General features: G+C 42.5%; 1 protein-coding gene across 1 annotated transcript in view; it reads right to left on the bottom strand.

The window, feature by feature from the left end:
* Positions 1-26552, bottom strand: part of psd2 (pleckstrin and Sec7 domain containing 2) — a 33968-nt gene that overhangs the window by 4921 nt on the left and 2495 nt on the right. Inside the window, 11 exon segments of the mRNA XM_069170392.1 lie at positions 334-404; positions 532-722; positions 847-890; positions 1065-1154; positions 2688-2746; positions 3119-3270; positions 4162-4242; positions 4536-4733; positions 18564-19325; positions 20342-20649; positions 20651-20862. Of these exon segments, the coding sequence (XP_069026493.1) occupies positions 334-404; positions 532-722; positions 847-890; positions 1065-1154; positions 2688-2746; positions 3119-3270; positions 4162-4242; positions 4536-4733; positions 18564-19325; positions 20342-20649; positions 20651-20821 (2127 nt within the window). The 5' untranslated portion in view covers positions 20822-20862.

Genomic DNA, 26552 nt, shown 5'->3' with positions numbered 1-26552 from the left:
GAGAATGGAAGAAGAGTTTTTACTTGGTATAAAACAACGGTTTACATCGAGATTAACACTGAAAAGCAACGTAAGCAGGTGGAACATTTAACAACTACACATGTGGGCAGTACTGTCTTCCTACCAGCAGGGGGAGGCAAAAGCACTCTAGTGCCGCCTTGCCTCATTTCCTCTCTTAATGCTCTTTGTATCTCACTCCCTCTCTTTCTCACTCACTCACACACACACACACACACACACACACAGCACAGCAGCTCGCAGCATCTACCACTGCTGTCACTGCGGTGGTGGATGTGTTTCTATGGTAACGGAGCAGAGGACGAGATGCGGTACCTTCTGGAGATATAAGATCATCCCCTTCAGAACCGCATAGAACTTCTTCCAACCACGGCGACCCCTCGGGGCTGAGAAAGAAACAGAAAATTAACCCGATTCATCCATATTTGTTTACCGATAATAAGGGATTTAGTCACTTCAGTCAAACGTTGTGTGTGTGTGTGTGTGTGTGTGTGTGTGTGTACGTGCACGCACTGCGTTTGCCGTCCATGTCAGCGTGGCTCTTGCGGTTCAGCACTCCGTGTTTGTAGGTGACCGCATTTAAGAGAATGGGAATGGCGATGAAAGGGTTACTGCCGTCCGTTACCCTGGCAACACGTTTACTGCCGCCCTCACATTGCTCCTCCACCAGTTCTGACAGACTCTTCCTCAGCTCCTCCTCCTCACTGAGCACACACAAAATACCCATTCAGATAAACCTGAGGTTCATGATTTCAAGTGTACTTGCTCCTAAAAAACTGGCATACCCCAAATACTTTTCCCTTTGATGAGCTCAAAATGCATACTCACACTGCCCACTCCAGCTTCTCATTCTTGATTGAGTTATACAAGACCTGTGAGGGCAACAGGAGAGAGAAACGGTTAACATTTTCTGTCTTTTTCTTTTTAATTTGACCGCAGGGTTTGAATGGAAACAAAACCAGATACTGTGGTGGCTAAAAAAAAAAGACAAAAATCAAGCTGACAGAGTTTCCTGTAGCTGCACTCTCTCAGGAGGAGATCTGTACCTTTAATAAATCTTTGGGGAAGTCTTTGCCATTGTTGAGACCATCTAGATTACTGATAAACTGTTGGCAAGACATCTTCTTCCCAATGTTCTGAGGAGAGAAGAACAAACCCATAGACAGACACAGACACAAACAAATAAAACAGTCAATTCAATTTCCATAAGATTTTTTTTATTTTTTATAATTGTGTGGAGCTAAATCAGTCAATCTCGCTCAGCTCGGTTTTAACAGAAATATTCAAAATTCAAAGCGACTGATGGTTTCCACCCAAATACATCGTCTCCAACCTGAGTACAGTTTTGCAGCCGTCCACCAGGGGGCAGTGTTATGCTGCTGGAGTTCTGCTGGCGGTGGTGGTGAGTGGCGCTCTGCTTCTGTTAGAGCTTATCAAGTGTCAGCTCACCACACCTTTCACCAGTGTTTTAATCTCTAATCATGATGCATCATTAGAGGAGAAAAACAGAGGGAGGAGTCTGTGTCACACTAACACGCTCCGCTCCAATTAAGCTGCTAACCGACATAGATACAGATGTGGAAATAAAACAGATCTGATTCTCTGCTGTTACCAAGTGTGTGTGCGCGCGCGTCTCTTCATTTATTTATTGATTTGGTTTGTTCTTTTTATTAGGAACAGTAGAAATTACTTTGGATATGACACATTATTACCATAACAGTGTTATGGTCTTTAAAAGGTATAAATGTAATTCACAATTACAACAAATTAATTCCTACATTTATGTAAAGGTCACACGACAGTGCGCTCTTACTAATTTGACATCTCATAAAACCGGCTGTAAATAGCCTATCCAAAAGTAAAAGCCGCATAGTTTTAACTTTAAGTGTAATAAAGACAGAAATTTAAAGCACTACACTGAAGCTTTTCTCATATTATACAAATATTACAAGTTTGAATTCAGGGAGGATGAATATCAGCCAAAATCCAATAATTCTCTTTACTAAACAACATTTAAGAAGGACAAATATTTTTGTTATTAATGAATTAAAAGGGTTAAAATTGGTATCTATCTGTGTGTGCCTGCTTTATTATAAAGATGACATACATTTCAGAAGTATGACTTAAATTCTATTGTTAGCTGACAGGAGGAGGATCGGATGTCAGTGGGCAGAGTTAGTACTGCGAGTATACTTACCACCTGCAGGGACAGGGAACCAGATATGGTTAGCAGGGGAAGGATTTGAAAAGCAGGAAAAGGAATTGAAAAGAGAGAGAGGAGATTAGTTCGAGGAGGGACGTCCACCACAATAATCACTAGCAAGCACTGATTTGTAGTTGAACTGGAGGGTTGAGGAAAAGCAAAGCAGAGGCCCCGTGATATTGATCGTGTTACGTTGCTCGGACCACGGTGCTCCCATTTTTAGAACTGAGCAGTTGAGACTATTCGAGGAGAGGAGAGACAGAAACAGGTCAGAAAGTAGGCCGGGGAGGGGAGAGAGAAACACAGAGAGGAGGCCAGACAGACCAGCAAATGTATAGAAAAGAAGACGTAAATGGAGACATGCCACCGCTGACAAAGGACTGTCTTTGTACTTTGTTTTCCAAAATGAAGAAGATGGGGCTGTGAATTCGACAGAATCAGGAAGACGGAGAACTGCAGTACATACGTGTCCATGTAGATCAGTGTTGAGCAGCATGAGGGCGCAGGTTAACGTGTGGGCTCCATCTGTAACGGGATGAAACACAAAGCCAAGGTCATCTAAATGTCTCACACACACACACACACACACACACACACACACACACGAAATATCTGCAACGCTGCATAGAAAACGTTGTTACTGTTGAGGGTTTGCATGCTAAACTGATGTGAGCTGGTGCTGTAAAATGATTAGATGTTGATCATGAACATTTTGTGATGGTTACATTTCAAGGTCGACGCACACAGCACCAATACAAGAGATATAATACTGCAATCACTGGTGTTTGACCAACTAAGATCTATGTAGAAATCAGCCACATTTCATGTGAAAAAAAACCAACAGTTTATCGTGTGTTCATTTGTTTCTTTCTTTTTAGAATATTGTTGCTTTTTTACCATTTTTATCATCAACATCGCCGTCCTCTCGACTCTGACCTTCAGAGGTGGGAGTCTGTGGGTTGCAGTGGCAGAAGCGTCTGGAGAAATGGACGAGGACCCGCTCTCTCTCCTGGGTCTCGCCCATCAGTGGAAAGGCCTTTAAGAAGTTTCTGCCACACACAAACAACTTTATGGAACATTTTACTCTGTGAAGATCTCCAACAGTCAAACTGCTTTTAAAAACCTGGTGAAGCAGGTATTCAGCCAGAAGGAATGACTTTGTGGCATTTTGTTGCCTCTCTGTGAATGACGTCACATTGAGAGCTGGTTCAACTTTAGAGCTGCGAATAGATTCATAAAATGTTGTACCTGTGGGCCAGAATCGACAGATTTCATTCGTGTTGCAGTAACAATATCATATCGCACATTTTCAGGTGAAACGTTACAGCAAAGTTTAAGTTTATTAAATCGAGTCCACCGACAGGAAAATAATCTGCTATTTAGTTATCAGTTAATTGTTTGAGTGGAAAAGTTGCGTCGTTATTCTATATATATCACTGTAAATTGAATATCTTGAAAGTTTCATCTCAGATGTGAAGATAAACTAACTGTTTTCATCAACATTTAGATATCCTGTATGTATATGTATATATGAAACTCTTTGAAAAACGTTTTAATTCTACCAGACATCACTGTGTTTGAAGTTAAGTAAATAACTTCAAATATAAAATAAATATGGTGCAGGTTACTTTTCCACAGCATTATTCTAATGTGTCTGAAGTGCACACGAGGCATCTCAGCTGAAGATCCAGCAGTCTGAGACAGCAACACGTCAGGAACAAGACTGTGATGTACTCCCAAGCTGTCAGCTACACTGGCTAACTGTACTCTACACGACAGCTTGATTAGCACAAAGCTAATGCCTTGTGAAGAGGGGACGTGAAGAATATACATCTACACACACACACACACACACACACACACACACACACACACACACACACACACACACACACACACACACACACACTCATCCCTTGCAAGTGCTGAGTGTGCATTACCTCAGGGCTCGATCCAGAGACAAGTCAGAAAAATCAAAGAAGCTCAGGTACTCCGATGCCACCAACTGGCTGAACTCATTACTGCGGAGAGACAGGAGGAGCGCATCAACACACCAATGTGGCAGTGAGGAAGGACTGTTATATAAATGTCTTCTTCAAGGCGCTGTGATAGAGAATACTCATCTATTCAAAATCTTAAGCATATTTGAATGTGTTTAAATGCACGTTTGCTATTTTTACACGTGTATCACTGCAAACATGATGTCTTTGTGTTTCTTCTACACTGAACATGTTTCCTCCGTTTCTAGTGATTTATCAGTCCTTCAGTCAATGTGTGTGTGTGTGCGTGTGCGTGTGTGTGTGTGTGTGCTCACTTCTTGCCCAGGTGTCTGGCCACATCACAGCGCTTGAAGCCCTCGAGGTGGTAGAGGCGCTTGGCCAGCCTCTTGGCGGCCTCGCAGTCAGCTCGGCAGCCATTGGCCAGAGTGTCGGTGCTCCCGCGCTCCAAACGCTCCAGACTGCCCAAATCGCACTCCTCTGAGTCGGACAGCACGTCTGTGAGGTTGGCATCGCTGGGGAGGAGAGAACACACACACACACACACACACACACACACACACACACACACACACACACACAGACACACACACACACACAAACAAACACACACACACACAAGCAGGTGCCTAGGTTAATGAATGGAACACATGTCCACTGTTACACGCCCACTCACTTAAAACTGGACGGAAGAAACTAAACAGCTGAGCATAAAACTCAATTACATAAACATATGTTCAAATAACCACAAGTCAAATGAGGTTCAAACAACTTGTTATGACAGTGACCCAGTTTCTGTGTCACTTAATGTCCTACTTTGATGCAGTGGATATGAAGACTGATTAAAATGCTGAGGCAGATTTTACCTGCTCTAATCTCTTCTAAAAAGCCCCACTAATCTCAGCCTCTGAACCTCCGAGATAATTTGAATTAAAGTGCTATAATATCAAAATTAATAACTGAATTTCACTCCTCTATTTCAGGCAAATGTGGATGAGAAATTAGAAAATGTAGCTTTTCATGTTCAAAGTCCACAGAGTGAACAAGTAATACTCTCTCGCTGGCCTCAGCAACTCCCATCAACTTTTCAGCCATTCAGCAAACCCTCTGAATGAGCCAGTGAGCTGTCCATCTCACGCTGCTTGTTTGTCACCAGACTGTCTATTCCAGCTGTGAATGAAGCATCTGTGTGAGTACGAAGCAGTGAGTTAATGCAAAAGACTGAATGTCCTCCGTCACCCCTGCGGGAGTCCAGAAAAGATCAAACGAGTGACCAAACGGTTAAAGACCCGACAGAACATCGTGTTTTTTCAAAGTTATGATTCGTAGAGTCAGCATGGAGGACAGATCTCCCACAATAACTACATCGTTTGAAGTGATAATGCCTCACTTTGACACTGTAACAAAACATGAAAATACCTTAAACTAAAATGCATTAACAGTTGTTTGAATCATGAAACCAGCTTCTCTGCCTCAAAAAACATTTTTAACAGCAGTGAAAAATATTTCCAAAAACTTACATTGTTTTTGTCCGAGAAATATGTTTCTTAAGTTTACGCAATTGCTTAAAAACTGAAAAGAGAATAAAAATTGAAGACAGTGGTTTTTGTTTTATTAGTAGTGTCCTTGGTATTTTTCATGATTAATAGAAGTAAAATACATTTTTGGAGGGTCATGAATGGTTTTAGGTTTATGCTCTGAGACTTTGAACTGCGCTGATTCAGCACTGGACCTTCAGTAAGTTGGGGAACTAAAAACAAACATGATACAAAATTGAAGCAACAGAGGCCGAGATGTTCTGACTTTTAGTCTTAGGTACTGCGCAAGCTTCAGAAAGACACTAAATCCTACATTTCCCATAATGCAACGCAGAAACACCTTTCATCAGACCCTCCCTGCCTGGCAAATGCCCACATCTTTCAACAACTGCACCTCCAGTTTGTAACACGGGTTTTCTGTTTCAAATTTGAAGTTAAAATACGAATCTGACGACATCGCCAGGATTTTGATTCTTGAACAAGCTCCTTCAGAGCCACAGAGGACATTATATAACTTCTGAGGAGTACTTCATGTGACAGATATACTGATTTTCATTTTAAAGTTGGTCAAGTGTCCCTGAGAGAAATAAGGCCATCACTGCAGACTGGAGTGCAGTTTGTCTGAAGGGCACACTTTAATGAACTGTCTTATTGTGCAGAGGCCTCACACTCTCTGTTACTGTTAAAATGTCGTCAAGCGAGTGAATCGATGCCCGGTATTAATTAGTTCCCTGCTTATTTATTTATGACTGACTGTGTCAATTTGATTGATGTGGAGCTGTATCCAATGCAATGAATTGCACTGCATACTTTGCAAATTGCTGCACACCCTAGTCAATCAGTTGGAAGTTAATTAGCCTGTTTATTGACATTTAAATAAACAGAGAAGACTTTTTGATTACAAGTTAAGGAAATGCTTTGTTATTTCAATTACTTGTGTAGCAGGCAACTTGATATTTCTGCTCAAAGGTCCCTCTTGACGTCTTATTTCCAGTGTCCGTGATGCATCGTCTCCACCAGCCCCCACAGACAAATCATCTAACGCTCATGTAAAGTAGCAGAACATCTACAATCATCCATGCTGAAAAAAACAAATATAAATTGCACACTATTGTTGTATTTACGAGCCAATTAATGACGAATGAAGTGCACGTATTCGGCTTTATCTGTCTCGGTGGCATTTCCTCATTTCCTGTCTGTGTGTGCATCTGCGTTCTCACCACATGATTCAGATGTTTTTTTGCATAATCTGATCAGCCCAATTTCATTACGCTCACAAATTCAATACATTACGCACTGCTGTCGTAAGTGGTGGGTTACCATGGATACAGCGGAAGCCAAGTGTCCCATGCTGGAAGACGAAGAAGGACAGAGAAGTAACTTAGGGCTGCTCACAACAGACTAGTACAAAAATCTAAAGCTTCACACAAATACACAAAACCACAAATGACCATCTCCCCTGGTGAGGAGTCCGTCCCCCGACTTCACGCGCTGTTTAGCTCACTTTGTTGTGAACGCCACAAAGCGCCCTGATTTTCCTGCTCCAGGCAAGGTTACACTTTCCTGTCTTGGCTGATTCATTAATCACGTCGAATCTTCATCTGGCCTTTGACCTGCTGGGACCAATTTGCCTCGGGAACAACAAGCCACCGTCCCCGACAACACATCTAGAGTCACAGGGCACAAAAACTCCTCCACCGTGATGACAAGGGTCACGCAAACTCCTCCTCCTTATCATGGCGATGCGTTACTGCCAAGACTGACAATGAGTTTGCAGATACAGTCAGTAGAAAACAGCCATTTGCAGGGTGCCTGTGCTCAGCCTTGGGGACGGGGTGGGGAGTTTCCAGGAGGAGTAAAACTAATGCTCTTTGGAGTGGAGAAGCAGCCATCTGATTTGGTTTGGATCTGATTAAAATGTTTCCTGTACAGCTCCCTACGGAGGTATTGTGGACACGCCCTCAATGGACACAAACCCCACCGAACCTGAGGAAAGTGCAGCTACTTCAGAACCAAACAAGTGTTTGCGAAAAGAAAAAAAAAATGGCTTAATGGAAATACATATGAATACATACAATTCGTACATATGCCTGCACACACTTCAGGACACAAGCACATACACATGTATGGCTGCACACCCAAATAAAAATGAATGTGTGGAAAACCATTAAAACTAAATCTAGTCCGGTATTTGCAGTGAAATTGCTTTCGCTTGTCCGACCATATTAATTCACTAGATTGAGAGAGACCTCATAAATCATTCAAAGCTCATATCAGTCGTGCAGCTAAAATGATGCCGGGCTTCCCCCGTGCAACGCTCTCCGGCTACGACACAACCAGCTCGCACACACAAACGCAAAACCGTAACGAGAGAGATTCACAATCCGAAGTGTCAGATATGTAGAGAAGGACTTTTGTGCCAAGACACTTGGAGTTACTGAGAGCCAAGTGGCACACAGTAAAGCCCATCTAAAGGCACAACTCCGTATCCCCAGGCCACACTTACTCAGTCACCGTGACCGCCACTCAGTCTGCATGCATGAGTGTGTGTGACTGTGTCAAAGCTAGAGCGTGATGAGGCATGCCAGTGACTCACGTAACTAATCTCTTTGGCTGTGCACTGCCCGTACCCACACCTACAAGGTGTGTCTGCTTGGAAGGTGCGTTAGTATGAGGGAGGAAGGGACGGCGTCATGGCATCTTCCATCAGCATAATCAGCAATTAGGGGATTAACGTTTTTTTTTCACTGACTCGTCTTTTAACTTTTTACATATTGACCAGAGATAACTGGATATAGTGGACATAGTGTAGAAAAATAACTATTTGTGTGGGCATGCGTGTCAGTCTGGTCATCTGCTGCGGCTTGTAGATAACATTTCTGTGGCAAACCCTGTGACAGTGCTGAATCACAAAATAACAGACACCTCCCTACATGAACAACTGACATATTTACATACTTCCAGGGGACTGACAATGCCGAATCACACACATTGCTGACACGTTGTTTGTCTAAGGATCATTAGACTGAAGGGTTAAATAAGCCATTTTGCTTGAAAGATAAACAGCTGAGAGGAGTCAGGTATCCTTCATATCGCCTGCAGCTACAAATCTAACTGATAAATACAACCATTAGAGCTCAGAAAATAATTAACAGATTAGTCTTTTGATCATTTGAGCCATTTATCACGAGTTCCAGCTGCTTAAATTTAAGTTCTTTTATTCTTTTCTACTTTTATATCTACTGTAAACTAGATATCTTTGGGGTTTAGATTCGGATCTCTGGAAAGTAGAGAGGAGTATCTGTCATTATTTTCTGACATTTGAGACATATGAATTAAATGATTAATTGATAAATCAAAAGACGAGTCTGATCAACACACACCGAGTCTAATGAATAACTTGTAAAAAAGAATAGCAATTGACTTCTACATGAAGTCCTGAAAGATGAAATGGAAATTTATGGTAAAATCCAAATCACCACATTAATTAGCGGGCACTAATGGAGATATGGCACATTAGATAGAAATGGTGTTTAAGTCACTTATATGCCAATTTTAGTGCCATAAATAAGTCTTTGTATGAATATTTTATTAGCATCATGGTGAGTAGACTTACACCACAGCTATCTCACTATTTCCATTTTGCCACGCAGCATAAAGTTCATGTTCCCACCCATTTGTACGTCAAAGCTTAAAACTGAAGTTAACAGCTATCAAACTTACAGGAGTTGCAGCAAAAAGTCGAAGTGAACATCATATTCCTCTTTCCACATCTCGGATCTTGGAAATCAGCGGTTAAAGGCGCGCTACGGTCCGACCGCCTCATCATCCAGTAGTCGGTAAAATCTGCATCGGCCCGGTTTGTTATTCAACCTCAAGCCAGATCAGGTTTCTTCAGAAGCGGCCAGCTCATATATGATTACAGCCGCTTCGGAGATGATACGTGGGACGGTTGGGTTATTCCACCATTGTGACAACAGGCAGGGATCGTGTTTTGAGTGTTTTCCTTGAAGTTTCTTGGCCGGTCTGGACGCTCCACAGAGGAGAGGATGTTGGGGGCGGAGCGACCGGCTGCACAGACTTCTCCTGATGAGTTGCTCTGTTCCTAGTGGTGGCTTTACAATGGCCCTGTGTGTCCCAGCCAACACAACTTCCTCTGCGTGAAAGTGAAGGGCTATGAGCAGGCAGATCAGCTCAATATCAGCGGGAATTATGTAGTTACTGCATGTGGTTATTTCTGTGCATATGTATTGCTGCATTATGGCTCAACAACCGGGGATGCAAACCAGAGCAAGAACCACCAAACTTTAAAGGGAAAATTCAGTTGTCAACTGAAGCATTACGTTCTTAGTTCATATATTAGCCTTTAACTAGCAACTCTTGAAGCTCTCTTGCACCTGCACCTACATTGGCAGCTATTGTAAACATAAACACCACAACGTGTTGAGAGAAGCCCCGTAGTCCCACTTAGTCCCCCGTAGTCCCACGTAGTCCCCCGTAGTCCCACTTAGTCCCACGTAGTCCCACGTAGTCCCCCGTAGTCCTGCGTCACCACCCTCACACACTTTGTTGGCCAAAACTGTGGTCGGGGACAAAAGTACTCAGCGGCCGTCTGCCCTCTCAGCCCCGCTGGTTTTACTTTGTCTGTTACAGTTTATCATCAGTGTCCTGAAGGATTTCTCCAGCTCACCTCTGTCCAGGTGACTTTCATCCATAGCAACGAACACACGGCTCTCCCAGCCAGCGTCGCTGACAACATATCAAACAAAAACACCGCCCATGCTGAAATTACATTTCCGTTGGCATCTGAGGGGAAATTTGAGCAAAGACACCAGCAGTGACTGTTCGCTCTCTGCTGCTCAGTTTCTGGATGCTCCATATCATCTTGCACTGCTAATGCAGCCTCAGCCTCGGCCTACCTCTCCTGCATTTCCTCATTTATATACTGTAGCTGAAATATGGCTGGATGTACGAGTCAGTCGATACACTAAAATGGATCCTCGTCCATAACGTCCACTGCACTCCCATTTTGGGATTGACTGTTGGAAACGCAGCTCGTTCCAATAAAAACTAAACTGTGTTTTTGTGGAGCATGTAGCGTGCCCCCTGGCTACTCAGACATTTTAATAAGTTTGTGGTTCTTCAGGCTTCCAAAAACATCACTGTACAAGTCAAATGATGACGCTGGTGCCGGAACAACAGCAGGTTTTGCAGCTGCTTCCCAGAGACACAAACATTTGATTCAGAACTTTATTACTTCAAGTGACTTTGTTTACCCTCCTAACTGACTGGAGATCCACATCAAAGATTTATAGAAATTCATTCGTTCATTCGTCACTGACTAAAGATTAGTGTCTATTTTTGTACATACTGCACTGGTGTAAATAATGTGCAGGACTTTAAGAGTACTCAAAAACTGAGAGATAATGTGAAGGATTATGCCCTCATAACACACCGAATTTTATTAAACACACTGACACATTTCTGCATGCTAGCTTGACCATCTGAATCCCTCCTTCCTCTTTCTGATCTGGTGGAAAGAAGAAGAACAGAAAAAGCTGCGGACCGACGGCTGCCGGGTCAAAAGTACAATATTTGGAGGTAGAAGAAAACAGAGACGATGTGTAAACTGAACCGCATTAAAGCATTCAGCGCAGTCTGATTCAGCGCCCGCTGATTATTACAACATTACAACACAGATGACTCAACACAGAAGTTCAGTGATCACTGGGACTAGAGAACCTTTTTGGGACCAGGACGACACAACTGAACACAGATCACAAGTCGGTTCATTAAGGTACCTTACGACCATGACTCATGGATAACCTTGGTCATGTACACGCATGGATTCTTCGCACACAGCAGAATTTATAGACCTGCAGCAGCACAGACGTGATGTTCTCGCGGCAGCCAACACATGGGAAAAACTGATTCAGCTTTTGAGCAGTTGGGTTACGCAGGAGAAATGCTTCTCAATAACATCTGTAATCTGTTATTTTGTGATTTTGATCAATCAGCCAAGCCAGACAAAGCCAGACAAAGAATGCCAAAGTCTGACTCAAAAAGGACTTGAGGCTTTGGACTTTGCGCTCCATATAGCAGCATCGTAGACACCAATAAAGTCAATACAGAGAAACCCACGTGAGATAATTCATCACAGAAATAGTCCGATTTCCGTGCATCCAAAACAGAAAGCGAATTTAAATTATGCTTTTAAACATTTGTATTGGATAACTCCCAAAATGAGTTTGGTATTCTTGACTAAAAGTTGAATTAGAAGTTGACAAGATGCTAGTGCCCTTTAAATCCCCTTCAAGTTAATATTGAGATGCATCTGTTATAAAAAAAAAAAATCACACTTCCATGAAACTGTAAATGTAGCACTCTTGTATAATCTATAAGCCATAAAATATCTACTAGAAAAATCAAACTCTGTCATATTTGTGTTACAGCTAGAGAATAATGATAAATCAGCTGAACCAATAGATCCAATATGCCCATATTGTCTTAATGCAGACATGCTGATATCACTGTATATGTTGGTTGATAAGTAACAAAAAATTGACTGACAGAAACATAAAAGAGCTAATTCAGAAACACTGTGATTGTTACTTTGTCCACCTTATTTCATAAAGCAAATAATATTAAATGTTACTGTCAGATTTTTAAACTCAATATTGGTTTAGGCCTCAAAAATCCAGAAGCAGTCCAGATTTAATCAGGTATAGATTACTCCAGTAGAGGAAAGAGGAAATCAACTTCTTCTAATTAACTAATTAAAACTACAAGGTCGTTGTAACTTCGTTTTTGTGGTTTTGCCATCGCAGTAGTTTTGCTATTGTGTCATCTGTAGCCAATTTGACTTCTACTGATGTCAAAAATAACAATAAAAACGTAAAATACAGCCTAAATTCAGGAGTTCAAGACTGTAAAACCAAATTGCTGTACTTTTCGCCCTTGAATGATAATAATTACTAAATAAGTGGAAGTGGTATGAGTATTTTAACTAGACATTGTTAAAGTGAGAACCTTTGTTTCCAACACGGTCTGCAGATGTTAAAAACCAGGACAAAATAAATCTATACAACATTTAAAACTGCATTAAAACAAGAGAGCATGATCAATTAACTCGACTCACACCAAGAAAATCAAAAACAAATAAAAATGGCCAAAACGCTTTCTTCTAAAATTATATATGTAATTTCGGTACTTTTAAAGGGCAACACCAGTAATCTCATTACATGTAACTATTTACTTATAAACCCGAGTTCTCTATTGTAGTGTGTCTTGGTTTTCTGTCTTGCACTCTCTCTCCCTGCCTCTCTGACACACAAACACATCAGACCCAAAAAAAACACCTACTCAGCTGCAAACAATGGACAATGGTGACCTCTTTTGGCTGAGTGAGACTAATTATGTTCAGGTGTGGGGCTGTGTTTGCTGAAACACTGAACGCAGCAGCTTCGTCTGACAACAGCTCGAGAATAACTTCTGCCCAGAAATCAGCTACAGTTTCAGAGTGTGTGTGGGGGGGCAGTAAATGCCCAAAAAATAACAGGCACAAATGTTTAACAGTGTGGCTGAACTTCCACTCAACATACACAGGAAGTGTTGACAAGACGTCTCAGAGGAGAGAAGCCTGCGGTAAGAAGAACCTCATCCAGCCAAAACAGTCATTGCTACAGTACGACTGTGGGATGTGTCATAAAACATAGAGTTGAGCTATAAATAGACCGGGATGAATCTATCTGTGTTGAAATGATTCACTTACTGTGTGTGTCTCTGGTGAAGAAGGTGAACGGGAATTTATATGTATTACTGCTTGTTTTTCAAAAGTGTATACATATCTATTTATGCCTGTGTGTGTGTGTGTGTGTGTGTGTGTGTGTGTGTGTGTGTGTGTGTGTGTGTGTGTGTGTGTGTGTGTGTGTGCCCATATCACGGCCTGAGTGAGAGCCAGGGAAGGATAATCTGCAGGATGTTTCAGCAGTGCTATAGAACCACGCTCAGGGTTTTATTCCCAAAATGACGTCCTAAGAGATGTGCGCGTGTGTGTGCGTGTGTGTGTGTGTGTGTGTGTGTGTGTGTGTGTGTGTGTGAGCGAGAGAGGAAAAAAAGGAATAGCGAAAGAGGGTGAAAGATATCTGATATCTGTGTTGCTAAGGGAGCTTAAGGATACAGGAGAATTACACCCATTTTTGTTTATGCATGCCTGCTGCATGTCTTTCATGTGTATGTGCGTTTCTACACTCGACAGTGTGTATGAAGGAGATTAGTCCACACAGCAGAGCTGCTTCTCTGATATGGAAACAACTGCGCCTGGCTTTTATCTGCTCTGCTTGGGCTTAGATCTGGTCGGCTAGTGAGCTAGTGGTAGAAAACACACTCACAGCAGGTTTCCCACATAGATACACATAGAAACACGTGCATGCATGCAAATGTTCAGCCGCCGATGCTGCACACACGTGTACACACACCGCAGGATTTAATTCCTATACCACGGCTTCTGAATATTAGTTTGGGCTTTCATTTGATGGGTAATAGAGGTGTATGCATGTCTGTTAGTCTCCTTTCTCTGAAGTATTTCTCTATGTGTGTTTGTTTGAGTGCAGGGATGCGACACTTCAGTTTGCATTATTTCATAGAGTAAGCAGCATTCAACTAGTTGGCTCCACAGGGCAGATCCAGCCTGCTGTGTTGTAAGCTGCTGGACAGACAGAATGACAGACAGAGTGTGTTTTCATGGTGGTTTCAGGATCCTCGATGGATTAAGGTTAAGCTGTCGGTTTCCACAGAGCACAGAGGTACACAGCTCATGTCGGGAAACCGAGGTATTGACTACCTAAATACAGATGTGATTGACTGTCTAATCAAAAATACTATCTGACTGACAAACTGCACAGTGTACCGACTGAATTGCCAGAAAACTAACAAGCGGGTTTGCTGACGAAGAGACGAGCACTCTCACTTACACATTTACATGTGCTGGATAGCATGTTCACAACACAATATCTGCAATATTTTTCAATTTGTTCCACATCCCTTTGGCCGGCTGCCTACTTCACTTCCTTCATCCGCTGATGTCAGAGTAACCAGGACGAGCAGGAGGAGGATCTATGGGGGGAGTTTGGCTGAGGTAAGATAAGGATTCTTCTCTCCACCCAGGGCGTCATCAAAGCTCCGTCTGTTATGAAAGAAGAAGCCTGAATTTTGCACCGAGTGTGTCTTCCCTGAGGCAGCAAAGTTTAAAAGCCATCTGAAACAATTGGAATTTTTGGATTTGGTTAAAATCAATAAATCAATGCTGTTTCTTTTCACTGAGACATGAATATAGTTTATACAGTTCAAAAATGATATTGTATTACTGGTAAGATTAACTGACATGGAGTATTACTATTCAGTTGTATTCACAAAGAGCATGTTAGACATGTGCACAAGTGATTTATGACTCGCTAACAGTTTCTGCAGCATTGTGAGACACATATGTTGATCCAACTGCTTCATGCTGCATGTCAATGTTTTCCTGCAAAGACACAGTATTTCATGTCTTCCACTGTTTGTCATTTACATTCATTGTCTATCACCGGTAATAACAAACATCTGTGCTGTGTATCCACGTTCAGAGACGTTCACAAGCAAACTGCCTTTGTTCTCAAGCTGATTTATCTAGAGATTCAATAAAAAATGGTTTGCAACAGTTTTTAGCCGCATTAGTTGTTCGCTTGTTTTCTTCCATCACTTTGGTCCAGACTGACAAAATCTGAATTTGTCCAATATTTTATGACGAAATAAAACTAATGACTGTCGGATCGGCTTCAGATGTGCTTCTGTTTAGAGCTAGTTAGTAAATGTTAGCATGCTAACATGCTAAACTTCGGGAAAATGTTTAACAGTAAGACTCCACGGGGTGTACATCGACCTGTTACCACTGTGAGCATATTCACATATACTGTGCCTAAGTACGGCCTCACACAGCTGTTAGCGTAGTTTTCCAATTTATAGTGGATTTCTACCATCTAAAGTCAACAAGTGATACAATCTGAATGTTCATACTAATGAGAGGACGAGTAAACAAATGGATCGAATGACTGATGAAATCACTAAATGTCTGCCAAGTTGCCTGAGTGACTGAATGACTTTCCATTTTTTTCCTCCATCGCTCTGCAGCTGCTCCGTCCTGCAGTGAAAAAGACTTGCTGTCCGTGACGCCTGAGGTGCCACGATGTGTAACCGTGCCAATTGTGTGGCTACCCAGAGGCAAGAATGGAGGTAAGGAGAGGAGAGGGATGGAGGATAAGAAGCAGCAGCAGGAAAGCACTGCAGGGGAAATGGAAGATGAGCTAATGCCACGAACAGAGGAGGGGTGTGTGTGTGTGGGGGGGGGGGGGGGGGGGTGAAGTGAGATGAGATGGATCGAGTAGAGATATGAATAGAGAGTCATGATGTATTTTATTACGAAACATACATTAAGTAACTTGCACGACATACATAACGTGACTTGTGAAAACTTGCGTATTTGAACCCAAACCACGATATTTTCCCAAACCTGACCACGTGGTTTTTGGTACATAAACCTACAAGGCCTCTTACTGTTTTTTCAAAACGTCTCACTGACCCGGTATGGTCTTGTGGACTGATGGGTGTATTACGTGCTTTGGCATGACAGCACCATTTTTCATTTTTGCCATTTCAAGCTACTTCGATTAAAGCAGTTCTTTAACAAATAAGAGAATACTTGACTTGTTAACACTTGTAACTCCCTTTTCAATATCCTGAGAAACTAAAGTGATCAAGGACTTAATAAATTGGATACTGTGAGTATCTTTAAAACCTAAACTTTCCCTTTAAGACTGACTAGCAGATGTATCCACTCTAGATTTAAGTGCTCAAATGTCTGGCAAGCTGGCTAGCATAGAGCAATAATCACTCACTTACACACATACACACTCACATTCACTCAGAGACCCTGCTGGGCAGAGGAAAGCTGAAGACGATGATGTCATGACATAAACAATAGCTCATTCAGCTTGGCGCTGCTGGTCAGGAAGCAAGACCGTGCTTAAAGGACAACATCTGTAGACTGGGTGAGAGAGAGAGAGGGAAGAGGAGCAGAGCCGACATCCAAAATCCTCCATTCATCCTGTAACTCGCACTGAGCTGCGAAGCACCAGGAGAGTCTGAGAACAAATCCCAGCAGTTAGCCGAGCAGATCATATCAGAGGTCTGTGTATCTATTTAGCATTCCAGTATGTTTGTAAGTGTAGAAACTTACAGGGGGGCAGAGCTGGAGAACAAGCCAGCGGGACTGTGTACATGCCAGCCAGCCAGACCTATAGCCGCAGTTCAAGTTACGTTGTTTTTCCCATATGGTCGTCCCCCCCCCCCCTCAGGGGCTCTGCACTGTCTTCCTCAACCCTCTTTAGTGCTATTAAGGTAATTAGACGTAAGAAAGTAATGGCAGCTGTTGCTGTATTCCCACAATCCCTTGGGGGTTTATGCAAATGATGGTCAAAGTGGGTGAGTTTGGATCATGGTGTAAAATCTCAGTATTGTTATTAATATCTACTGGCAATGTGAGACAAAGTGAATGCTACAATAACGGTGATACATTACACTGAGGCATCCACGTGTCTTATTTCCATACTGCTGTAAGTCTAAACACTCACAAAAAAACCCGACCACAGTCCTACAAATTGTATTTTCTTTCAAAGGTTTTGTTTCATGCATAAAGCTTCAGTAATATGGCAACACTGAGGTTATCTCTCCCTACGGTGCAAGTATGCTTTCAGTAAAATGGGTGAAGCGAGCAAATACCCGAGCCACAATCTGTGGTTGTGTTGCATGAGCGTGCTCTCTGGATTTACTACCAACTCCTCTCATTTCAAATGCAACAATCCTGCTTTAACCGTCTCACTGACTCTATAAAAATGTAAAAGCTCTCCAACTGCGACTTTGAATTTTTCAGTGCGGCCGTTTTGTTTGCTTGCTGCTGTTGAAGTCTGTTGTGTGGATGTAGCATTCTCACTAAAGTTCACAAAGCTGTGCAACCATGTACAGTAACAGCTTCCCTCGTCCTTCCTCCTCCAGAGATAGAAAGGATTTAAAGCTGAGAAAAATAAACCTTTTTTTGCCTGCAACTTGTACATTGGTTTGGTTGGCTAGTTGTTGTTTAGTAGACTGTGAAGGATTTCTCCGAGTTGGCATGTAGTTACGAATTGCTTTAGTCCAGACAAACATCCACACTACTCCATTTACTCTCAACCAGAACTCCTTGACCCGCCCCCCCTTTTACAGCGTGTTAATTGCTCTTGAATATGACATCAGCACAAAGCTTCAACAACCAGACATATACTGTAATCTATTAGCAGTAATATAAACATTTCATACAACTGTTTTTAGTATTCAAAGTGTAAAATAACCCATTTGCTATGATAGTTCAAAAACATGCCCACTTTGTATCAGAGGCTGCATGTTTCATCTTCAGGAACAGACAATAAATCTTGATACATTAGCCAACCCAAATACTACTATATCACTTTAGTTTATACTCACTTAGCAATTAAAGAAATTTATACTTTGAAGCTCTTTTGTGTAAGAGTTGAAAATTTCGGACTTTTGCGAGTGCAAGTGGCAAAATAAATGTAATAAGTCACTGATAACGGCCAAAAAAAAAATCCAACCTGGATACAAAGTAAAGAGCTGAAATGAATACACATATTCTGCAGCCATTGTCTACATGGACTGTTTCATTCGTGTTTAAATGGGCACACATTTCGACCCAGGCACTACACCGGGCCTTCTCCTCACCTGACGGAGTTGATCATGGCTCCACAACCCTCCATGGCTCCCTGGGAATCTGTGTGGTATCCATTGGGGATGGCCCAGCGTCCAGGCTGGCTCAGCACAAACTCCGACCTGCTCCCTGGTATGGTGGTCCTCAAGGGGCTTCCACCTATCCCGGCTCCTGCTCCGGCTCCACGGACAGCGCTCTCATCACCACCTGGGGCATCCGGTCCAGCCTCAGCCCCTTCTTGCTCCTGAACTGTTGCCAGCTCCAGCTCCAGCGGTTCCGGACCCTGTAACAGCGCCCTCTGTTGGATGAGCGGCGTCAGTGGCGCCTCGAAGCTGACGCAGCTGTCCGTCTCATCTGTGAGGGACAGTACGTCCAGAGAGTCCAGGCTGCTGTAGCAGGTCCCGCCTCTCAGCAGGGCCGACTCGACAATGCGCTCAAACGTGGAGCTGAAGCCGTCTTTGTTGTCCACCCTACTTTTCTCCCTTTCCTCCTCCAACTCTCTCTCCTCTTCCTCATCTTCCTCCTCTTCCTCCTCCTGAGCATCAACCTGCTCAACAATCTGCTCGAACACCGAGCTGAAACTGTCCTGGTTTTCTCTTTCATCTCCCTCTTTCTGGTCATCTTCCTCCTCTTCCTCTACTTCTGTGTCGGCCTGTTCTACAGTTGTCTCAAAGTTAGAGCTAAAAGTGTCCAAATGGGTGTCCCCCTCGTCTCCGCCCTCATCCTCCTCGCCTGCTTCATACTCGTCATCATTCCCACCAATACCATTCGCCAGTCTGTGTCACCGAGGAGAAAAAGAAAAAGTGAAATGAATCTTTATCATATGACTTTAACATCGATTGACACATGCAAAAACATATCGTTCATATTCATTGTTGAATTCCTTCCTCATTCAGGAGAAGTGTTCACAATGGGCAGATATTTCAGCTTGAATGGCCACACTGACAACTGAAGCAAGATGAAAGATGAAAAAGTAGTGTGCTATTATTTTACTACTTGAACAGCTGGAAACTCATCTCTCTTTGTTTGTCAAACCGTCACTGCAGCATTTCATCCCTTTTATTTAAAAGAATATGTTTCTACTGAAGAGCTGGTTGCTGCTGATGAACCGAAATAAGCCATTAAATTAGCTTCATGTAAGACTGATGTAAGACAGCAGCAACAATTTACGTGGATGTTAACTGTATTGTGATATTTGTATATTTCTGTGCATCTCTCATTTCTCACATTACAAATAAATACCTACCAGGCATGGGTTTTTTTCTGCCACATTTTGAACTCTTCACCGACAGCTCTCGAGTGAAATATTTGTCTGTTTGAGATGTTAGAAAACTGGTGACTGGTTTCACATTAAAATCTATTTTCTTTTCCGCTCACTCAGTCGCAGCTTTTATTTAGTAAAATGTGACTGGAGCACATTAGGCTAACTATGTACCAAAGAACCACACTGAGAAAACAATTTGCTAATAAAAATAGCAGGACAAAAAAAGTGTCATATTATTGGAAAAAATAAACACAAGTCTGCTCAAACACAAAAGACAGTCTTAGGTTATTAAGGTTGAGGAAGCTCTACGTGTGTTTATTTAGATGAAAGCCACAAAAAATGCTGATTAACAGCCTGTTATATTTTGTTCATGGGGATTCTCACGATACACAATAGAACAGTAAAAACTGAACAATTTAACTTGGCAAATTGAATCTTTGATACCTAAAAACATTTGGTCACAAATGGTTCACTCCTTAACATCCGTGTATATTTAGTGCAACAGTAAACATGATGTTGTGAACTAACCTGCCAGCTTGTTGACGGTTAGTTGCCTCCTCCTCTGCAGGCGGTTGCATCTCTTCATTTTCCTTCCCCTCCTCTTCCTCTTTCATCTCCTCCGCCTCACGTGTTGCCTCCTCCCCCGTTGAGCTTACCTCCATATTCATACGCGCCTCCCCCCTCGTCCCCTCCCTCTCTCCCTCCGCCTCCCCTTCTGTCTGCTGATGCTCATCTCCAGGGCCGTCCACCCGCTCCTCTTTCATCTCACCCTCTCCTCCCTCATCCTTCACCTCTGCACTCCCTTCTCCTTCATTGTGTGTCTCCCCCTCCCCCCCCCTCCTGTCTTTCTCCGATCTCCTCTTGTTTCCCCTTCTCCGTGTCCTCCTCTGCCGTGCCGTGTGTGTGTGACTCTGCGGACAGGTCCGTTGGGGTGGTGGTGGTCGTATTGGGCTCCACTGGGTTTTCAGGTGGGGTGGGAGAGGGCAGAGCCTGCCCCTCCTGGGTCATGGTGCCCTTCACTGAGGGGGCTGGAGATCAGGACCAGTGCTCTAAATCAGCAGTAGGGGGGGGGGGGGGGGGAAATAAGCCAAGAGGCACAGAGGACAACAGAGGAGAGGTAGATCAGCATGATATCAAAACAAAGTAGAGTAAAAATGAGGCGGTGCAGAAGGTAGTTTTATAAAATGAGGGCAATAACTGTGACAGATACTGATACAGTCACTTGATTATTTCCAGTCTTAATTGCAAGTCCCAGAGGTCACCCTCAACAAAGGAGCAGCTGTGTATGTGTGTGTTGCAGTGTGTTCAGGTGTGCATGTGTGTGTGTTGCAGTGTGTTCAGGTGTGCATGTGTGTGAGAGAGTCGTATATGTCTGGAACACTTTGTCCTCTGCATCAGATGATCCCAAAACAGTTCTGAAAAGAGGGCAGGAAAAGGTAGAGAACGGAGACAGCAGAGGAAGGTGGGCGGGCACAGACCGAGATCTGTTTAATAAATCCAGCAGATTCTGTCAGAACGATCCTGCAGGCTCATCTGCTCTTGATCTATGTGGAGATTTCACAGCTGAATAACTGTCTGTTTCCATTCCTGCTCCCACTGTGCTTTGTGTAAATGCATGATAGTAATCTGAGATCTGAACATGCATCTTAATGGTATAGTGTTACTCTAACCTCTGGACAGTAGGTCTTCTTCTAGCCTCACTGAGGCTCAAGGGCAAATGCTAATGAGCAGCTCTTAATTAAATTTCAGCAGAGATAGTTATGTGGGAATTAATGCCGGCGTTGATATCCTATTCTTTTTCTAAAAAATATATTTTGTGATGATTTTTTTTCACCAGTTTGATGAGTTAGTTGGGTGAGGAATTTGACGTGAGAAATTGGTAAAATAAACTATTTAAATAAATGATTAATCATTTCTGTGAAGCCTTTTTGATTCTAGCTTCTCAAAAAAGAGGATTTACTCCTTTTTAGTCATTGTAAAGTGATCTTATGTTTTGGGTTTCAGACTGTTGATTGCATATCAAACATTTAAGGTCCAGGATGATCATTCAGTCTTAACATCTACAACAACTGGAACTACTTCATCAGCTGAGGCAGCTTGTGTGATATGGTTGAAAGCTCCAGAACAGCTATTGATGAGCCAAATGTTGATTTCGAGGTCAACAAATATCTTCTCCATCTCAAACAATTAGATTTGAATTAGATTTCTGCTATATTGTGCTGTGTAATTATCATGAAGGTATTGCTTTTACCTCGATCATCCAACCCGTTAAAATAATAAACAATCATTTCAAAATTATAGACCCCCTCTACTGTTAAATATTTCCTCTGTCTCAACAGGCTTTTATGTGGCATATGTGTATGGACAAAATGGTACAATGTCCGATTATTTTTTGATGACAATGAAAAATAATATAAAATTAAGGGATAATAAAAAAATTAAAAAAAATTGATAATCAAAGAGTAAAGGTAAGTAAGTATTTTCATATGTAGTCATTGTTACAGTTCATTTTGAGGTTTTATTAGGCTAAGTACAATTAGCAACGAGAGCACAATTTATTCAGCACAAACCTCCATTTATGAGGTGGATGTTTGGATGCTGACTTTGTTGCAGAGCGCAGCCAAGAAGGAGCTCTGTCTGCCTGATCCAACCAGAGACCTTAGACTCACTACATCTTTGCTGAATCATCCGCAGCAAGGGACCTGTAGCCCGACTGCAGTAAAATATTTACTGGGATTCAAAGCTGTTCTGATAGCATGCAGATGCAGTAAAGGCACTTAGTTTGGCTGAAATGAAGATCTTTAACCCTGTCAACAGAAGTCTGCGGTTTCTCACGGGACGTTTCAAGCATTTCTGTGTAAAACTGTCCAGAAAAAAAACAGGCCCATGGTGGAGAGGAAAGATTTGTGGCAGGCGAAGATGTCAGCCAAAAATGTATCTATGATGTTGCAAGTGCTTTGGCTTAGCCCCTGAGTATGAGGACATCACGGGCCGACTAAAGGTTTCATCATAGCTGTAAAAAGGATGATGCAAATTATGCTGAACCCCAAAAATCATACAAATTTCTCTCTCATTTCAAAGTCCTAATTAAATTGGAAATGTTTCCTCATTCAGACTTCACGTTCTCACAGAAATGCACTCGATGTTCTCGATCCTGATCAGTGAGGGGATGTTATTGTCGAAGCGCTCAAAGGGAATACGAGAGAATACACCTCGGCTTTACACAATTATCACCACATTTCAGAGTGAATGTGTATCACAGTAAGAAATGCAGGCAAACTTTTGAAAATACAACAAAACATCAGCATTTGTACAAATATATTTTTTCCCCACCGAGCAGCATGTCTCTGCTCATATCGCCTGCTTCAAGACGGCTCTGTCTGACTGCTCTTGCAATGGTCTCAAAGGACAGACTGAACAACTCAACGAATTCTTTCCGAATATGCGATCAGTGACTGGCCAACTTTTCTTTTTTTAATGGAAGGATAATGGGAATCATGACTTAGTCACCGGGAAGTCTCAGTGTAATCTAGTCATGACCCGCTCAGAAAGGTGCATCTCAGAAACTGCTGATGAATCTGATGCTTTTCATGCCTAAATCACTCAGATTAGTTTCTTCTGACTGTCTTTAACAACTGTTTAAGAATGGGCTCAAACAATCCTCAACTCAGGTGCAGACACAATTTTCAGCTCATATTCACGTACATGCACTAGGCTTATGCAGACATGCACCATTTGCATCCATTTATGCTATTCCACAAAGAGGAATTTGCACATATTAACATTCAGGCAAATGCACACACACACACACACACACACACACATAGGCATGCACAAATGAAACAGTGACACACCTCCATAAATGGAAACAGTGAACAGTTATGAAACCAGACACGATAAGTGGGAATTCTCCGTCTCTCCCTCTCTCTGTATCTCCAGCCTCCTGTTTTTCTCCCACTCTGTCCTCTTCATCTGTTCTACATTATGTTTTCTGCTATCTCACAGTCTAACTCCACTCTCTCTTTTTTTCTCCATCTCAGCCTCTCATTCTGCAGTAATTGAGGTAAATGGACTTTAGCCAGTGGAAAAAAAAAAAGAGGACTGTGGAAGTGGGCAGCACTGAGAATCGAGGCTGATGAGGGGGAGAGAGCAGATGTGCTCAGACACCCCACATGGATGGATGGAGAAAACACAGCCAATGGTAGAGAAAGGGTGTGTGCAGGGTGGGGTTGGGAGGGGAGGGGGGGGAGGGGGTATGAGTCTTTGTATCTCTCTGTGTACAATGGCTATCAGGAAGGACTTTATGAATTCCACTTTTGTCAGCAGAACACTGCAACTCTTAAGGCTTATCAATTTCCTTTAATTGCGATCGGACCATCTGCCAATCATTTCAACAGCACACAAACACACACACACACACACACACACACACACACACACACACACACACACATACAACCCACCAATCCAATGAGAGTGAGGTTGGATAAAAGGCCAAGTTGCCATTAAAAAGCTCCTTTCTGCCTCTTGTGCCTTTTATATCTCTCTCTGTCTGTCTGCTGTCTTTCTGTCAGACACACACACACACACACACACACACACACACACACACACACTGCATAGAATGCACATAGACACACACTGGTATAATGTATTGATCGCTGACACACAGAGCTGCAGTCCACTGGGAGTCTCTAGTGATAAGCATGGTTGGTCTCTGGAGGCAGCAGAGATGCAACACCACCGAGGCAATCAGACTGAAGGCTTCAAAATGAAAGAAAAGCAGTGAGAACACCAGCGTGAGAAGATCCAGCTGGAACATGAAGCCCAGGTGGAGGTGGCGCTGAATCCGCTGCTGCTGCATTGCATCCTCAATTTTAATACTTATTTAGATCAACTTTAAATTGTGTATTGTCGTCACTGCAAAGCTGCCACCGCTTTTACATCTAAATAAAATACTAACAATCTTAACATTAATATACTCAATTATGATTTAAAAGGAACTGTACACTGTTTCTCCATATATGCAAAGCAACACAAGCGGCTATAATTATGCTATTTAGATGACATGAGAACAAAAGGAAGCAGTGCAGGCGGCTAGAATAATGCATATTGCAAATAACGGGAAGTTTTCCCGTTTCTATTATAGAGTCGACATCCCATAAATGCAGCTTTAGCCTTTACGTATCTGTCGATGTTTTTCAAACTGCGCGGCGTCCATTTATAATGCAAGCTTTTTCCAGACGTAACAGAGCCCCTCCAGAATCACAGAAGAAATTATATTTTCACTGGCTGAACTGCTCCGCATGATTTTCAAAAGTGAAAAACCATGAGGGTTTCCCAACATCAAAACATCTAACCGCTGGTTATTGTATCTTTACGCATGGCACCATTCAAGCTGCAACATAGCCAGATGTTGTTGGCAGTGAGTGAACGTAGTGTGGTGCAGTGGAGACGGTTAGTTTTTATTTTTTTTATTTTGATTTTATACACTTTATTAATCCCCGAGGGGAAATTTCTTCACTACAGCAGGGGGGCTCTCCGGGGGGAGATGCTGCAGCAGGCTGCCACTAGCGCGGCGCCAGGTAACCTGACCTGAGGTGCATGTTTTTGGATGATGGGAGGAAGCCGAAGAGAACATGCAAACTCCGCACAGAAAGGCCCAGGACCGGATTCGAACCCGGAACCTTTTTTGCTGTGAGGTGACAGTGCTAACCACTGCACCACCGTGCCGCCCAAACCTGGGTTTCTCTGAGAGTTTAATAAATAACAGACGGAAGAAGGGAATAAAGGCAGGTTGTGGCTTTTCTGACACAATAAGATGTGACGAATGTCATATGGACAGCATCAACATCATATTATTGAAACTCATGTTCTGCGTTATAAAATGGATTTAATCTCCTTAATCCTTAATCTCTATCTGTCTGTCTCTCTCTCTCTCTCTCTCTCTCTCTTTCTATCTATCTATCTATCTATCTATCTATCTATCTATCTATCTATCTATCTATCTATCTATCTATCTATCTATCTATCTATCTATCTATCTATCTATCTATCTATCTATCTCTCTCTATCTCTATCTCTATCTCTCTCTGTTTATCTCTCTGCTTATCTCTCTGTTTATCTCTCTCTCTATCTACCAGAGTTGTTACTAAATCCTTTGGACAGCACTACGCAGCCTGCAGACAGTCCTGTTGGACATAATTGCAGCATATTTCAGTGAGTTTAAGTGGTGGAACAAGGCGCCCATTGACCACTTTTAACTTGTCTGACCTCATTACATTTGTAGTGTCGCACGCGTTCATTTCAAACCGAAACATTGTCTGCAGCTCTTTTGTTTGTGCTGTGTGCCACAGTGAGGGTTTCTTACTAAACGATAGCACCACAATATTGACAAGTGGTGTGAAGGACAAAGTACTGGTGCTTCACTGCAGGCATTGACGTCTAGCTGATTACCCCATTTTCTAAAATGTAAATGATACAATCGACAGGCTGTCCACACAAATTTATAAAACCGCCATTATTTTGTTTTTCATTGTAAAATCTACAGCAGAGAAAAAGGGGAGAAATTAGGAAGAAACAAACAGGTCCAACCTTTGCCAATAGACACCATAAACACTGATGGTCATGAGGACAACCCTCTAAACACTTTTCATAAAGAGCCAATTAGTAAACAAAATTAATTTATTAAGCTGCCTGATGATATCGGATCTGCATCCTCAGGACACAGAAGCCCCCC

Source organism: Embiotoca jacksoni, unplaced genomic scaffold (assembly GCF_022577435.1).
Source record: "Embiotoca jacksoni isolate LCO1_2020_lvr unplaced genomic scaffold, fEmbJac1.0.p SCAF_5, whole genome shotgun sequence".
Lineage (NCBI taxonomy): Eukaryota > Metazoa > Chordata > Actinopteri > Embiotocidae > Embiotoca > Embiotoca jacksoni.
Note: the sequence above shows the minus strand (reverse complement) of the source record. Positions and strands in the feature narration are given on the sequence as shown.